The sequence below is a fragment of the Pleurodeles waltl genome, chromosome 3_1 (genome assembly GCF_031143425.1).
Source record: "Pleurodeles waltl isolate 20211129_DDA chromosome 3_1, aPleWal1.hap1.20221129, whole genome shotgun sequence".
NCBI classification, from domain to species: domain Eukaryota; kingdom Metazoa; phylum Chordata; class Amphibia; order Caudata; family Salamandridae; genus Pleurodeles; species Pleurodeles waltl.
This window is the reverse complement of record NC_090440.1, coordinates 1,967,204,463-1,967,220,688: the sequence shown is the minus strand read 5'-3', so window position 1 is coordinate 1,967,220,688 and position 16,226 is coordinate 1,967,204,463. Positions and strand designations below refer to the sequence as shown.

At 43.1% G+C, this 16,226-nt stretch overlaps 1 protein-coding gene across 1 annotated transcript in view; it reads right to left on the bottom strand.

The window, feature by feature from the left end:
• The window catches only part of LOC138283491 (transient receptor potential cation channel subfamily V member 1-like), a 366,031-nt gene that overhangs the window by 159,419 nt on the left and 190,386 nt on the right, over positions 1 to 16,226 (bottom strand). Inside the window, exon 11 of the mRNA XM_069221435.1 lies at positions 5,223 to 5,289. Within this exon, the coding sequence (XP_069077536.1) occupies positions 5,223 to 5,289 (67 nt within the window). The remainder of the gene's footprint in view (positions 1 to 5,222; positions 5,290 to 16,226) is intronic.

Sequence of the window (16,226 nt, the reverse complement as noted above, 5' to 3'; positions counted from 1 at the left end):
TAGATACCTGGGAGAAATTGCCTAGAATATTATACCCACTCCAGAATTAACCCTATGCGGTTCCCTGGTCATGGTTCAGACAACTTAATGCGGTTTTCAGTGGCTTCTTGTGGGGGGAGGGGTGACACAAGTGGCTCTCTGAACATGCTTCCAGTCCATACTTTGGAGGCATTACAGCCGCAGATGTGGGTTCCTACTCCGCCACCTCCTATCTACAGGTTATGAATGATTTGTGGTATTGCTCTCAGTCAGATCCAGCATACGCTTCTGAACGTTGGGCCACGTGAGACACATCCCCTCTAGACTACCTCTACAGCAGAAGGAAGATAGGATCTTTTCCTCTGGCTATTCGGGTTGTCATACACATGTGGAGATGGCCCCTCTGATTGATGGGGCAGTGGGGAAAGCTGACACAGTGGACTCCCCTATAGAAGGGCTCTACTTTACACCAGGTGACACTCTTAGAGGGCTGTTGGAGATGGAATAATTTAGGAATATCTACATGGGACGACGTCATTCAGGGTATGGTACTGAAATCGTTCCAAGAACTCCAAAGTGAATTTCAGATACACCATAGGCAAATTTATAAATACCTACGTTTTTGTCACGTACTAACCCCATATATTAGAGACCAGCAGGAACTACCAAAGTTCAGCCCATTGGAGGGGAAACTTTGGATGGGAGGCTTGGATACCCATAAGACTACTACAATATACCAATCCTTTTTCACGCACAACCCCACCACCCTTCAAGCCTTATGAATAACTTGGGAAGAAGATATATATCTTGATGTCGATGATTGTACAGATTCGCTGGGCTTTCCTTGAGTGGTGGTGATCCCTGCCCGCCTTAGATTAGTACAATTTAAATATCTACATAGGGCATATTTTACATGACAACGCTTTTGATGCATGGGTACGATTGATTCTCCGATGTGCTTGAGCTGCGGGCGGAGGAAGTTACCTTCTTCCACATTGTGTGAAATTGTACAGCGCTGACACATTTCTGGTGGGTTGTGACGTCATTCCTCGGAGAAGTCCATAAAGGAGAACATCCCACTGTACCCTACGGTAACCCTTCTTCATAGTCTGGTGGGCGTGGCAGGAACCGGTATAAACATCAGTTACTGTTTCTGGGACTCACAGTAGGCAAGAGAGATATTGCCAAATTATGGAAAGCAGATTCTCCTCTATCAGTTGAGGTCTAGAGGAAGGGTATGGGTCATTGTATAGGCCTGGTAATTGGAGTGTTTCAAGCTAGATGATGCTCCCAAAAACACTCTAATTTTTGGCAGCTCTAGGTCAATTATAGAGACATTGTCCTGGCTTCAGTCCGCACACCTACTTCCCTGCTAGATGCAGTGGTAACATCTATGGGCACGCGATGCAGGTGACTGCAAAATAAGAATGATCCTTGTAATTACTGATAGACATTAATGTGTGATGGTGGGTGGGTGGTATGCAACAAACTGTGCAAGTCACTATGTTACGATTATTGATAATGCAGGATTTGTTTGCCAATCTCTTATACATGTTTGCAACCACACAGGCCATATCTTATGCAAAAACTCCAATAAAATTTGTTATGAAAAACCAGAGTAGGTTATGGTGACAAACTACAGGCCACACTGGTGCACTGGGAAACCTTATGTCCGATCCATAGATTTGGTCGTCTTATTATGAACCATTATGACAAAGGCAGTTGATCTAATTTACTGTCAAAAGCAGTTGTTAAATCCATTAATCCATTAACGGTTGTTATCACATTGTGTGACAGGGTAAAAACAGATATTTGGTTACATGTAATCTCACAGATTACCCTGAGATAATATGTAACAAGGTAAGAGTTTTGGTGTTAGCCTTCCACTCTGACAAGCACTAGGGGTTTTCAATGTGCTGATTCTTGTTAGACCCTGTTCAGAGGGGTTTTATATTGTTTTGCAAGCTGTATTGTTCCATATGGTTGTTATTTTATAACTGAATGCATGATGGGTGGCAGTTTATGTGCACTTGAATTAGCCAGTATTGGGTAAGGTGTAAAGCCAATGGTAAAGCGTAAAGGTTTTATTGGTTCATTGGGAAAAGTCATGCCAGATTTCTTAGGTTTGATCTGTCTATTATCAAACGTTATAACAAAGACAGTAGGCCTTGCCTACCTATTGTGAAAAGCATGTACTACAGACAGAAGACTTTTAAGGATGGATTGTTATTACAATGTGCTAAAAGCCTGTGGGCAGGCATTTTGTAACCTGGAATTTCACAGATTACTATACTAGACAAAGGTTTTGGTGTTGATGAAAAGCCATGTGCTCCAATAATCCCCTTTAGACTGTCTTTGGTGAGATAGCATTTTTGTTTACCAACTATAATTTTGTATACATTTGTACTTTTATAACTGTATGATGGATGGTTGCCTTACAGGAAATTTACACTCAGTAGTAGACTTGAATAGGTTTTGGTGACATGCCAAACACCAAGGCTATGGGTATGATTGTTTAATATAAAATTTAGGATAAAGGCTGTAAGTCTGGCATATTCATTTTGAAAAGCATATGTTAAAGTCAATAAGCATTTAAGGATGGATTGTTACTACTCTGAATTGAAGCCTACAGTTTTTTTGTTGCATGGAATCTCACAGATTACCTTAGCAGATAAGGCTTTTGGTGTTGCCTTCAGACAAACAATGGGTATTGAAAATGTGCACTGTGAGAATCCTTGTTCATCCCTGTTATGAGAGATGGTATTTTGCCTTGCCAACTGTAAATTTGTATGCATTTGTAATTTTATGACTGTATGCCAATGGCTGCCTTGTGGGAAAGTTTAAACTCAGTACAGTAGGCCTGAGTTGGTTATGATGACAAGCCAATAATAACACCAAACGGCTTAATTGGTGTGCAGGGAAATGCTATGCCAGATGCCATAGGTTTGGCCTGAGTATTCTGTTAATTTATTACAATGGCAGTAGGCCTGGTGAATTTATTTTGAAAAGCCTATGGTAAATCCAGTAGGTGTCTAACAGTAGACTGTTGTCACGCATACTACGATGGTTGCCAGTTTATGCACACTTCAATAGGCCGGTGTTGTGTATAGTGCCTTGCTATTGGTAAATGCAATAGGCTTTTAAGGGTGAATTGTGATGAGACTGTGCTACCTCCTGGAGGTAGGAATTTTGTTACATGGAATCATGCAGATTAACAATTTGCATTATGGTAATCCTTATTAGGCTGTATTAGTGAGGTTTTTATATTGTTTTGAAAACTGCATTATTGTACATATTTGTAATTGTTTTATTCAATACCTGATGGCTGCCTTTTGGGAAGGTTTTTAACCAACACAGTAGGTCTGAGTTGGCTATGGTGGCAAGCCAATGATAACAGCTAGAGGCCTCATTCGTTCACTGGAAAGATATTTCAGATGCTATAGGTCTGATTTGTTAATTATGAAACGTTATGATAAACACAGTAGGCCTGACATATTGATTGTGAAACACCTATGTTAAAGTCAATAGTTATTTAAGGCTGGATTGTTATTTCTCTATATCAGCGCCTACAGATAGGTAGTTTGTTAAATAAATAGTCACAGATTACTGTGGTAGGGCTAGGTTTTGGTGTTGGCTCCCACCTCTGACAAACCATACTGGGAGAATATTTTCACTAAAATAATTCTTGCTAACATTTCTCTTTAGCTGTCTGCCAGGATCCTGTAGCAAAAAAAATAATTAAATAATATCCATATGTATGTGTGTGTGTGTGTGTGTGTGTGTGTGTGTGTATATATATATATATATATTTTTTTTTTTTATACAAACTTAGAGGGTTTTTGGGTCAGCTCTGTTCTGCCATTGGTCTGTCTTGAGTCTCATTTACACTCTGCTTACAGCCATGACAGTGTACTACATGGCATAATGGTTTAGTCCACATCAGTCATTGGATCTCTTCTACTGTGAATGATGGCATTTTCGGACCATCCACTGGAAAATGAGCATGCTTCCTTGTCAGGGTTGGTTGGCCAGTCAGTCCTTTAGTTTTCAATGTTCTCCTTTTATAGTTCCCCTTTCACTTATTTGCTTCTCCTCTTTTTATTTAAGCATTTCTTTAGATGACACTACAACTCTCCAGGCAGTGCTAATGGCCACTTACTTGCTGCTCATTTCATTTACAATGCACCACATTCCACGTAGCTACTTCCCCTAAACCAAAAGACCATGATGGTTTGCTGTTGTAAATAGTGTATCATTGTTTTACCATTCCAAGATGGCCAACACATTGGTTCTAAATGTGCAGGCCATGCTGGGATGTTTAACAGTGCTAGATTATTTACAACGTTTCTACAAGGAGGAGATCATCTGCTACGTTTAGTTACGTTATTGCAAGCACATGCCTCCATGTTTAGAGAGCAGCAGGTTTTATTCTATGTCAGGCCCAGAGGCGAGGATTATGCAGTTCTTTCTTCACTTTTTATTATACAGCAGGTTCAAAGTTCAACTAAACCACAAGTCCCATGAGTCCGTTGCCATAACAACTGTAGTCCAATGAGACTCCATTAACTGTAACAGTATAAATGCCCACAAACACGTCACTCCCCAGCAGGTTCTATTCTTTTTAATTGTATTATTTTCGTTTATTGTGCATATGTTGTTGAATATGTGTGTTTTAATTGATTGTGCCAGAAGGTGAATGCAAGAATGAGTCAGTGGATAGATGAATGGATGCATGAATCCAAGTATGAATGATAGGCTACATATATGATGACTTGTTGAGTTCCTAACCTACCAGTGACTCAAGATGCACTTTTATTCATAAGCCAGACCTATTGGAATTGTCAATTCTAGTTTACTAACATGGGGAAGTGTGTAATGTCTACCCCTGCTAAGAGAAAGGTGTTCCATCCCTCCTCCACTTCCCTCTACTTCCCTCACCCCTTTCCCTGCACTTGGGCACCACATACATTTACTACCTTCTCAGAGAAAGTGGAAAATGGATGCAGAAAAACTCATGGAATAGGAGATCTTGTATTCGTAATTGCCTTGGTACCATGTAATTCGTAGTTAGTGATTTAGTACAAGACTGGAAAACTGTAACCTAGACAGATGAATATAGTGAAAACAGTTATTTGTAACAGTTCGAGGCAGCAAGACTGTCAGCATTTACTATATTAAAAAGATGACATTATTATATACCAACTCATTATATAGTTTATTTATTGGCTTTCCATAATATTTACCTGCAGCAAATCCAAAAAGGAAAACCATGTATACAAACATGAAGCGTAATAAATCTCGCAGGATCATCTAAAATAAAGAAAATTTGATTACGCACTAATAAAAAGTGCCCCAAAAATACTTCTCTTGAAGCATCCTCAGTTCAGGAGCAAAATGCAAGAAAAATACAATATGTTAAAAAAATAAAAACATAATGTTTAGCCAAAGCATCCTCAAGCCCACTTTATCCTCTTTTAATAACACTCATTATAGAACACAAAAAGTCACAGCTCATAAATCATTTAGACCCAATCCACAAAATGCTTAGCCACCGTGTCTAACAGTGTCTTAAATAGTACTAAGGTTTGATATTGCCTGTATCAAAAAAATACACCAAATGTATATGCTGACCAACAACAAACATTTTCTGTGAACGCTCACACTATTGACACCTCAAGTATTGAACTCACTTTGCACATAGACATTGTAGCAAGAGATACATTTACAGGTTTCAAAATGATATAAAACAAGCATTGGCAACAACATCCATGACAACAGTTGGATTTGCATCTGCCTGTTTTTCACCCTAGATGACCAGTTAAAGAAAAAACAAGAGAGAATGGACACAGGGGATGCTTGCACATGAATACTGATCATCTTGGAATGATTTCTCTTTTAGTTTAAAAGAAAAATCTAATACTGCCACCGCTCATGTGCATGCTTCGGGAGCCTTCTTGGAATAATTTAAGAAACATTTTTAAATTGCTGCTCACCAATTTATCAGTTGGGAGACATTCAGGTCATAAGAGGACTAGGGCGCAGGTGGCCACTTGGTAAGGCTTATGTTTTTGTTGATATACCAAATTAATTGTTTTCTCATAATGACACAGCACAGTTGGTTCTAATATTTGTATAATACAGTATTTAGAACAGTTATGATCTTCTGTGAGCACAGTCTAACTCATTCTCAAGCCTCTAGAATGCCCACCATTTGTCCCTTAACCTGTAGTGTTTCTGGGGATAGCCTCATGCCTGGTAGATCGGCTGTTCCAGCTAGGCACAATAATCTACCCCTTCTTCCATTCTGCCAAGACGAGGGGATAAGAGGACCTCCATTTGCACACAGTACTGTATTTAGCGACCATTGTGGCCAGTCCCACAATCAGCTGCTAACAGCAGTGCCTGCTAGGATCTTCCAATAAACCAAGGAGTACCACCCTTGTAGCAGCTCAATCGTTCGGTCCAAAACTCAGGACAATGTCCTATCAAATCCATACTAGAACCAAGTTATCCGTTTGCATTTCCATTCATTTGAAAAAGTCTGCATCTTTGTGTTCACAGCGAAAGCAGGGGGGATCTGGAATTTTATGTGCATGCCACAGGCGCATAAGAGAAATACTTGGTATTCAGGTATTTTAGCTGAATAAGTCTAAGTTTGGAGGAGATGGCTATTCCACTGGGGGCCATCCGGGTGGGGCATCCATTCCTTCCATTTCTGATTAAGTGTGTCAAACACTTTAGATGCATTAACCACTAATGAGCAATATATATGGTATATTGCTCCCTTTCCAAGTAGCCCCATAAGGAGTTTGGCTTCACATGAGTTATATTCAGGTATGTTATCCATCCTGCACAGGCGGCAAGCCATGGGCATCTCGGAGCAGCAGTCATGTCTGGGAGGTGGCAAGGGAGGAAGCCACCATAGAGAAGCCCCATTATGCTGACTAGGCCTAGGTGGCATGGTATGACGGGTCTTCCCAACCTCCCGTCAGCCAATCATTAATCACCAGCAGTTGGGACATTCACTATATTGCCATCCCCAATCTCCCCAGTCCCCTGTTGTATACCGATTGCCTACTTTTGTCTAAGGATATATGGAGTGGTTGACACACCCACAAGAAGTAGTGATAAGCCCTAATCCAACCTTCAGGCGGTAAAACATCATCCCCCATACCTGAGTATGGCAGTAGTAGAGAAGCCTGTTGTCTATTGAGACCCTTTCCCCATATAGGCCAGGAAATTGGCAGTCTCAGTAAGCAGCTGTAGCGAAGTCGGACTGCATGCGGTAGTGGTCATCTGGCTGGAACCTCCCTCTAGATCTCTTTGAAGAGGGACTAGGAGGGATGAATGCCACTTCACTCAAAGCTCAGAGGATTGTTCGTACAGTCTTAGTATTTCCAGTGAACGGGGTCTCAACAGGTGTGAGTTAGCTATGAAGAGATGGATATCATCTGCGTAGAGTGTGATTCTGTCTTCCATCCACACCTCCCATTGCCAGCCCTGCATCTGTGTTTTACTCTTGCTATGGATTCAATGGCAAAAAGAAGCAGGGAGATGGCATTCCTGTCTTGTTCGCCTGCCAATTGGAAAGGAGTTGTATATTGTCCAGTGCATTCGCACTAAGGCGGTGGGTTTAGGATACAAAGGTTTTACATAGGCCCAAACCGGGGACAGAAGCTCATTCATCTTAGGACTGTAATCAGGAAGGGCCAGTCAACTGAATCAAATGCCTTCTCGAAGTCCACAACAGAGGGGCACACAGGTCCCATATGGAATGGAGATAAGAGAGCGCCACATGTACTAAGCGCATATGATGACGGCTACTGCAGTTAGGAATGAAGCCATATTTGTCTGGGTGGTGTAGAGTAGGCAATGTTCATTGGAGTCTTTAAGTGAAGAGTTCAACATTGATCAGGGAGAATGATCAATAGAAGAATCAGTGAGTGGGTGGTTTTCCTTCTCTAGGAAGAAATGCTCCCCTAGAGATCACTTCTACATAAAGGTCTAGGAGATATGGGTTGAGGAACTCACAGACATTTTGGTAGTACTCCAGGGAAAAACCCATCAGACTCAGGAGTTTTCCCAGGATTCATGTCCAGTAGGGCCTCCTGTATTTCTTCTAGTATGAAGGGGCTATTTAGATCACAAACAAGGGAGGATGTGAGCCCCTGGAGAGGGATGTCATTTATGATTGAGTTGATTTGCTCTGATAGGGGCTAAGGTTAAGGGGTGTAGAGCGTATGATAGTAGATGACAAAGACCGATGTGATCTTGTTGGATTTATGTCTGTAAACACTGGAAGAATCAATCATTTCTGGAACAACCCCGGATGCAATAGCCAGTTAGAACAGCAGCTTCCGGCTCATGTTTCCATGTTCATACACCGACTTCATGGATTCCGTCTTCCATTATTGGGCTTTGTCTAATGATATTTGCTTCAGCAAGGTTTTGGCCAACTTTAGTTGACAGGCTAGGGTCTCTAATGGCTTGGCAAGGTTTTGCCTTACTTTTGCCTTTCTGTAGTATTTGGTCCTCATGAGTGGTTACATGGTAGAGCCTTTTCCTTTCCTTATATCTAAGGTAACGCTGTGCCCAAACTCCTATAGTGGCGTTCCTGGCAACTCCATAGTGTGCTTGACAATGGGTCTGTGTTCTTGTTAACCACAGAGTAAGCTTGAAGCTAAGTTAGCAAATACTCAGAGAACTGAGTACATACAAAGCACCAGGCCTTGGGTCTTGAGTCTGGAAACAGGACGTTGGTTTCTGTTAGTATTCCCAACCAGGCTGTGATGGGTGAGTGATGAGAAATTTCCCTAGGAAGGATGTTGGTACCTGTTAACTGGAGGACAACCATCGCTGGTGGTAAAAGTAGGTATATACAGGATTGTGTCCTGATAGGCACTGCGCAGCTCTAGTGACTCCATCCAAGACACAAGTTGCATGGCCCCTGATAGCCGGCTCACTGTGGGTGTTACAGTTGAGTCAATAGCTAAGACTGGGGAAGCATTAAAGTTTCCCTATCAAAGTGGTGCCTTGTGGAAAATTCAGGATGGCCTCTTTTATTGGCTGCAGGTAGGTAGCTTGGCGTAATGTAGACAACCAGAAAATTATAATGTCGCCTCTCTAGTGGACCCTCTACTCCCAGTCGTGGCTTGCAGAGGTTAAAAGGGGGGGGCGGCGTGTGGCTGGTAGTGGGGGTGAAATAATAAAATAAAAAATTTAAAAAATCTAAAAAAGTACCTGCGGTGCCGCTCCTCCATCCCCTCAGCAGACACAGGCTCCAAGCCTGCCCTGCGACTAATCCTGATGCTGCTTAAAGCAGCGTTAGAATTGGCAAGGGGTGCCCAGCCAAGGCGCTCCCAGACAGACTATGAGCCTGTGTTGCCGGGATGGAGAGAGCACAGTGTGCATGAGTGTGTGTGTTTGGCTGTTTGAGGTACTCCTCCTCATTCCCGTCACCCCCCATGGATTGCACCTTTGACAACAAAATGATAATAAACATAGAGTATTATTGTTTCGTTGATAAAGGTTTGTAACGGCTGCTGCTGGCGGAGGTGCGATGCGCTGCCGCTGTCTACTCCCACAAAAAGACACTGAGTGCCTGAGACATTAGAGGTCACCACCAGTGCAAAGGCCCTATGCAGAAGGATTACAACCCCTCTGGAGCCCCTTCCATATCTGGTGTGAAAGATCCTGTCATACCCGAATCATTTCAGCAAGGGACATAACCTTACCATCAGGTGGGTCTCTTGCAACATTAGGACAGTGAACATGAACCGTTTGGCATATTGAAGTACTGCAGACCTCTTAATGCAGTGTAGCAGGATACTGACATTCCAGGAAATAGTTGTGAAGAGTGTCATTGGGTTTAAAGAGGAAAGGGTGTAGGCTGCTGAGAGGCACGGTTGTCCAGCGTGGTAAGTGCGGGAGCTTTGAGTTCCTACATCTTAGGCAAGAGAGTGTAGGCAAGAGCATCTTGGGCAGGAGAGTGTACGCCAGAATGTGACTGCATTCGTTGTGGTATGCAAGTGTGGGAAAAAAGTGTACAACAACAAACAAAACATACAAACCTACCCCTACCCCATCTGCCGCCCTCCTCATTCTTCAACCCAAAAAGCCTGTCACCATAAGCCATTAGAACAAAGGGTCATGGGAGTGGGGAGAGGGACCACTCCCTCAACAGGATGGTCTGGGAGCTGTACCCAGCCCCTATCTGGACTTCAAAGGATGCCTATCTTGGCATTGGCAAATGAAAGTCTGCCTCAACTTTGTCTCTCTACTCAAGATGGCACCAAACAAGGAGTAGAGGAACTGACGAGAACTAGTTTAGGGTGTAGACAAAGGCTTGCCCTCCACCCACAGAATGATGCTGGGCACAAAAGGGGACCCCACAAACTACTACTCAGAACACTCCTGGACCTGTGAAGATTCAGAAGAAGAACCGCTGTGATGGCTGAAGAACTGGAGGGAAGACTGGACCTGCTTGCCTTGAACCCAGGACCTCAGAAGTGACTCCAAGGGTCAGTTGAGATGTTTGAGCTACAGGGGCACAAACAGTTCTAGAGGCCTTTTAATGCAACTGTCCAGCTGACGAGTACCAACTGGAGCTGCCCTGGAACCTGCTGCTGGCCTCTGTTGGAGTGAGTCCTAACCCCTAAGTGGTGCCCCCAGGTCCTGGTCCCTCAGCTATGTTAGAGTGTATTACTCCTGTCCCCAGACTGCAAAGAGCAGGACTTAGAAACTCTTTTGATAATTTTCTGCCTGGAGAACTGTTGGAGTCCGGGACCACCCTCAAAGCCACAGCTATCAATGTTGAATAGCCAGTTGGCCTCAGCTTGCTCATTTGCCCTGCTGAAGGAGACTGGAGTTCCAGAAACATTTCTAAATCCGAACGTAGAGGGCTTCATTAGAACCAATGCAAAGTAGCAACTCTCCGATGTGGAGGCCTTCGTGGGCCCAAACATCGGACTTCACCCGCTCAGAGCTTTTTCAATTTAATTGACAACCACACCAGAGCCTTTGCTCTTCATCAACCTGGTGTGGTTGATCTCTGCTTTGGATCCAACTTACATCTTACCCCGTTGATGGCCACTTGTTCTCAATAAAACTTTCTAAGTCAGAGGCAAACTTTCCACCAGGACCACCTGTATCTGCCCCGAGCTCCATCGCAGCCTTAATGCTTGTTTTTGACCCGGTCTAGCAAGACCAGATAACAACGATTGAAGCTTTGTGCTCTTCGGGCTACTTTTAAATAAAAATCCCAAAATTCATATCTTCTGTGCTACCTGTTGAATTATTGTGGCTTCAGTGTAATTTTATTTATTAAAATGTACTCTATTTTTCTAAACTAGTTTGAGATTTTTCTTGTGCTGTGTTTTCATTTTATTACTGTTTGAGTGCTGCAAAAGTATTCTACTACTCAGCCCCTAAGTTCAGTCTGACTGTTTTGTGCAAAGCTACCAGAGGGCTAAGCAAAGATTTATTTAGTGCCTTTAGCAGTTCACCCTAACAAGGATTAAGATTATTAGTTGAGTTGGGTTTTCTACCCGCCCCCCCAACTAATAGTCCAATGTCATACACACGTAATCTAAGCAAAAGAGTTTTAATTTTGAAAATACTTAGCAAAATATTCTGTTCTTTTTTTACTTTTATTACAGTAACAATAAGGTGTGTTGAGGTCGGACTTGTAGTACCGGGGTAGTCAAGAGGACAAAAATATAAATTGAAAAGATCACCCCATAAAATGGAGAGGCTCAGAGTAAGAAAATCAGCCCCCCTCATATCCTGTGGTGTTTCTCCAGACATCCCCTAGATAAATAAAAAGTTTTTCTCAGCTGTAGCAGCAAAGTCCATCTCCCTTATCCATTCGAGAAAGGGCACAGCATGTTGAGGTTGCCATGCAGAGCAATGTCTCTTTTCGCAATATTGAAGCCCACTTCTACCAGAAGCAAGGTGCTGCAGCTCTGCCCCAAGTGCACATTTGGCCCAAGAGCATCAGTTTCCGATCCAATGGAACTGGTCTGTGTGTATGATGTGAGAATAGGTAGTGCAAATGCGTAACCCGTACATCTGGATAATAGGACCGTCTCAGATCCTATTAAAGAAGGAGCCCGTTGGGTGTCAGTACTGTCAAAACTACAGTGGTACGTTGCCCTCCATGCCATGCAACCAGGAGGAACTGTAATAGACAGGGTGGAGATATTTCATTTGGATGAGGCAGAGCCTCATTGATATCAAAAAGGATCTAGAGGGCATTTTTGTTACAGTCCAGTCCTCATTGTCCAAAGGGCCAAGTCTCCCTCCCAACGTTCCCTGAGGGTAATCATAGCATCCGGAGTATTATTTACCAATGAGAAATAAAGGGATTATACACCCTTCTCAACAAAGTGAATACAGCAGGTGTGCCTCCACAGGATTGAATTGGGGAGGGAGCTTTGAGAGGTCTTGGGAGGCCTCAAGGGCATGTCCTGACTGCAGAAAGTGGTAGAATTGTGACTTATGTATGTGAAGGGGGCAACAAGATGCTGAAATGTGAACATGACTTTGTCCTGCCACACCTCCCCCAGGCATTGTGATGCTGACAGAATTCTGTGCCCTGAAATCCTCCAGTGCTGCAGAGCAGGGAGACCAGGACCCGACCCAAAGCATATTCATTGTCGTCGGGACTCCATGCCATCTAATCAACCAGCAGAGTCCAGCGAGGGGCCGGGGGAAGGGTCATCGGAACAGTGCGACCATAGAGTAAATTGAAAGCGCCCTGCTGTTTAAGTTCTAAGAATTCCGCTGTGATGGCAGGGTACCCTAGGTTAGTAAAGGACCACTCAGTAACGGGGACAAGGTGGCTGACCCAATAAAATAAGTGAAGGTTGGAGATCACCAATCCACCCTCATAGGGGTGTAGAACACACTTACAGAAAGAGATGCCCAGGAGGCCCACAGCCCAATTAAAGCATGTCACTTCAGCCTGTAGCGTAAGAAGGAGAGTGGAAGGGGTGAGGGTAGTTCTGCAGAATGTAGAGGAATCTCAGTAACAAGATCAGGTTGAATAATGCACCTCTGCCTGCCACATTAAGGGTGAGAGTTGCCCTGTGGGCCATGTCCCATGTCCCTTCGGGCTGTAGCAACAAGAAGCATGTTGTTAAGGTCTCATGTCTGCTGTGGTGGGAAGGCGATCTGTATCCCTAGGTAGCATAACTGTACTGTGGACCATTGAAACAGGGTTGTGGCCCACGTGTCATTGTAGGGGCCCCAAAGGGGGATATAAATAGATTTGGACCAGTTCACTGTAGTGTCAGAAGCATCAGCATAAACCTGTGGCATGTGTAAGAGATGGGGGACCAAAGTTGCAGGGTCCCTCACATAAACAAGCAAGTCATCAGCATAGAGTGAGACACGGTCCTCGTGGCTGTCAGGCCACCTGAAACCGCATAGTTGTGTTTCCCACTGGATCCATTCTGCCAAGGGTTCGATGGTGAGTGCAAATAAAAGGGGTGGGAGAGGGCAGCCCTTACGCATATCCCGTCCAATGGGAATGGTTGGGGAGGTTGCCCCATTGACCCAGACTCTCGTCCAGGGGCTTGAGTAGAGCATTCATACCCAGCCGCAAAAGATGGGACCAAAGTTCATCCGCGCCAGGAGGCCAAACAAGATTCACCAACTGAGTTGAACGCTTAGAGAAATCAATTAAGATGAAGGTCCGACTGTCCGACATGCCCTCAGAGAGGGCAATCGTGTTGTGTATCTTGTAAAGATAGTGTTTAGTGCTGCGACCTGGCATAAAGACATTTTGGTCAGGATTAATAAGGAATGTAACAACCTTTACTAGTCCATTTGCAAGGATTTTGGCCTGGATCTTCAACTCCATATTGGAAATGAAGATAGACCTTTTAGACCCACATTCTTCAGGGGGTTTTGTGGTTTAAGGTTCATAAAGATTGTGACGCTACGAAGGTCATACACTAGTTCACCCACTCTCAGCACTTCCTTATACATTGCAGGTAGGGGAGTAGATAGCAAGGAGGTGTATTTTGTGTACAATACCCATGGAAAACCATTGGGGCCTGGTGTTTTCCCAGTAGGATGTGCCCCTGTGGGGGTCATGATTTCAGCTGCCGTGATGGGTTTGTCCAGTTCTTGTCTGTCATTGTCGGCTATTCGAAGAAGTATTAGATTCTCAACAATAGGATGGAGGCATTCAGCCTCAGGTATTGAGCAATCAGCGTGGAGGTGGGTGAAATAAAGGGCGAACTCCTGCACTATTGACTGAGGGTCATCTACTCCTGATCTGTCTCCGTGACAATGAAAGGGAGTAGGCAGAGGGCCAGGTCCGGCTCATCAGCTAAATGTTGCCTGATTATTAAGAGAGCTTTCTTTGGCTTAATTCAAGAGTTTCAAATACAGCAGCCCTGCATTGTCACCTACTGCAGATGGCCGCATTATCTCTAAGGGCCAGATATACAATTGCTATATCCAAATTCCAATACTTACTGAATCGCAATTAGGAAATTGCAATTTCTAATGTAAGAAACTAAAGAGGCTTTAATTAGCCCTAGTGGGTTGCATATCGACCTATCTCAGGAATATTATAAAAGTAGGTCGCAGTTTGTGACCCATCATAAATCACAGCCATCCCAAAGATGGTGGCTGAATGGGTTCAGCAAACCACCAGTTCTGTTATTGCTTTTCAGTATAGCTAACCCTTTGTTTTTTAATGCAGTCCGTTTTCCTTTAAGGAAACCAGGGTGCATTTAAAAAAACAGGTATCTGTGGGAGCACTGCCTGCTCTTAAACATATATATTTTTCATAATATCAAAGTGGGAGGGGCCCCAATGGGACTTCATCCGATTTATAAATGGTTGCCACTACCTCTGAGTAGTTGGTTAAACATTAATGTTTTGCAACCGTAATTCAGTTGCAAAACATTATTAAATACCATACCGTTTTGTATGTGGAAAAGACCACAGATTTGTTTTGTACATCTGGCCCTACATGTAGTAACACCTGTGGAGTTGTTCTACTAATGTTTAGGAAATAATGCAACTGATTACTCTCAATACATTCAATTAGACAGCTGTCCTTGATTTGCTTACTTTGTTTGCCAAAGGTTAATATGAGAGAATCATTTGAATGGTCACCTATCGTTGGTTCAGATTTTAAAGGATTGTACTTATCTTTTGGACTTCAGATGTGAGAAGTTCTACTCACATTGCTCAATTAGGGTAGATGTAAGAGTTATTCCTACATACCAGTATTATTTGGCTAATTCCACGAGTGTACCACTTATCGACCACTTGAATTTTTTCATGACATCACCAAAACAATATGAGTTTTGAGAGGGCACAGTTTAGATGAAGATTGTTATACTTTCCCCAAACTGTTTACCTCTGCAGATCAGTAGGGCACTGGCCAATCAGTACCAAATAGTCTGCATGTAATACTATTCTTAGATTGTTTGCTCTCAATCTTAGGGAAGATACCTATGCCCAATATTAGTATCCTTTTCATACAGTGGGGTAGTGAGTAGAAAAAACCAGCGGTGCTTTGTACGAATGACCGAATATTTTGCAGCGCCATATTTACATATTGTCACCTGTTGATGATGCCATCAGCTGTGCTCATTCAAAAAAGGTTGTTTAGCAAGGCATGCATCCTCCCCCATGCAAAGGAGAGCCAACAGTGTTATGTATAGTATTTGTACTTGATTGACACCCTTGATGAAATTGTGTGTGTGAAAACAGCCACATAAGAGCAAGCAGCATTAGGTTTGTACTTGGAGTAGATATGTTTTCTATGTGATCAGTGATTCTGTGTCAGCATTCAACCACAAAATAATGGAAGCTGAGAATTCACATGGAAAGCAGAAATGTGTATGCAGAAAGACCTGACTCAGCAAGATCAAATCATGTAGTTGTCGGTTATTCTGATCTTAATGATGCTGCCAATGCTAGTTAACCATGACCATTCCATAGAAGTGTTTCCACCTGTTGGAAAGTGGGTTATTGGCAGTGGTAACTACAGTGGTGGCCGGCAGCTTTACGAGGGAGAGGGGCGGGCGGGAAGCACACACACACACTCATTCTTTCACACACACATGTACATCCATTAACAACATTCATAACATTCAAACATGCACGCATGCACAAAACATTCATTTTAAAACATAACACACACACACACTCATTCTTTCACACACATGCACATCCATTAACAACATTCATAACATTCAAACATGCACGCATGCACCAAA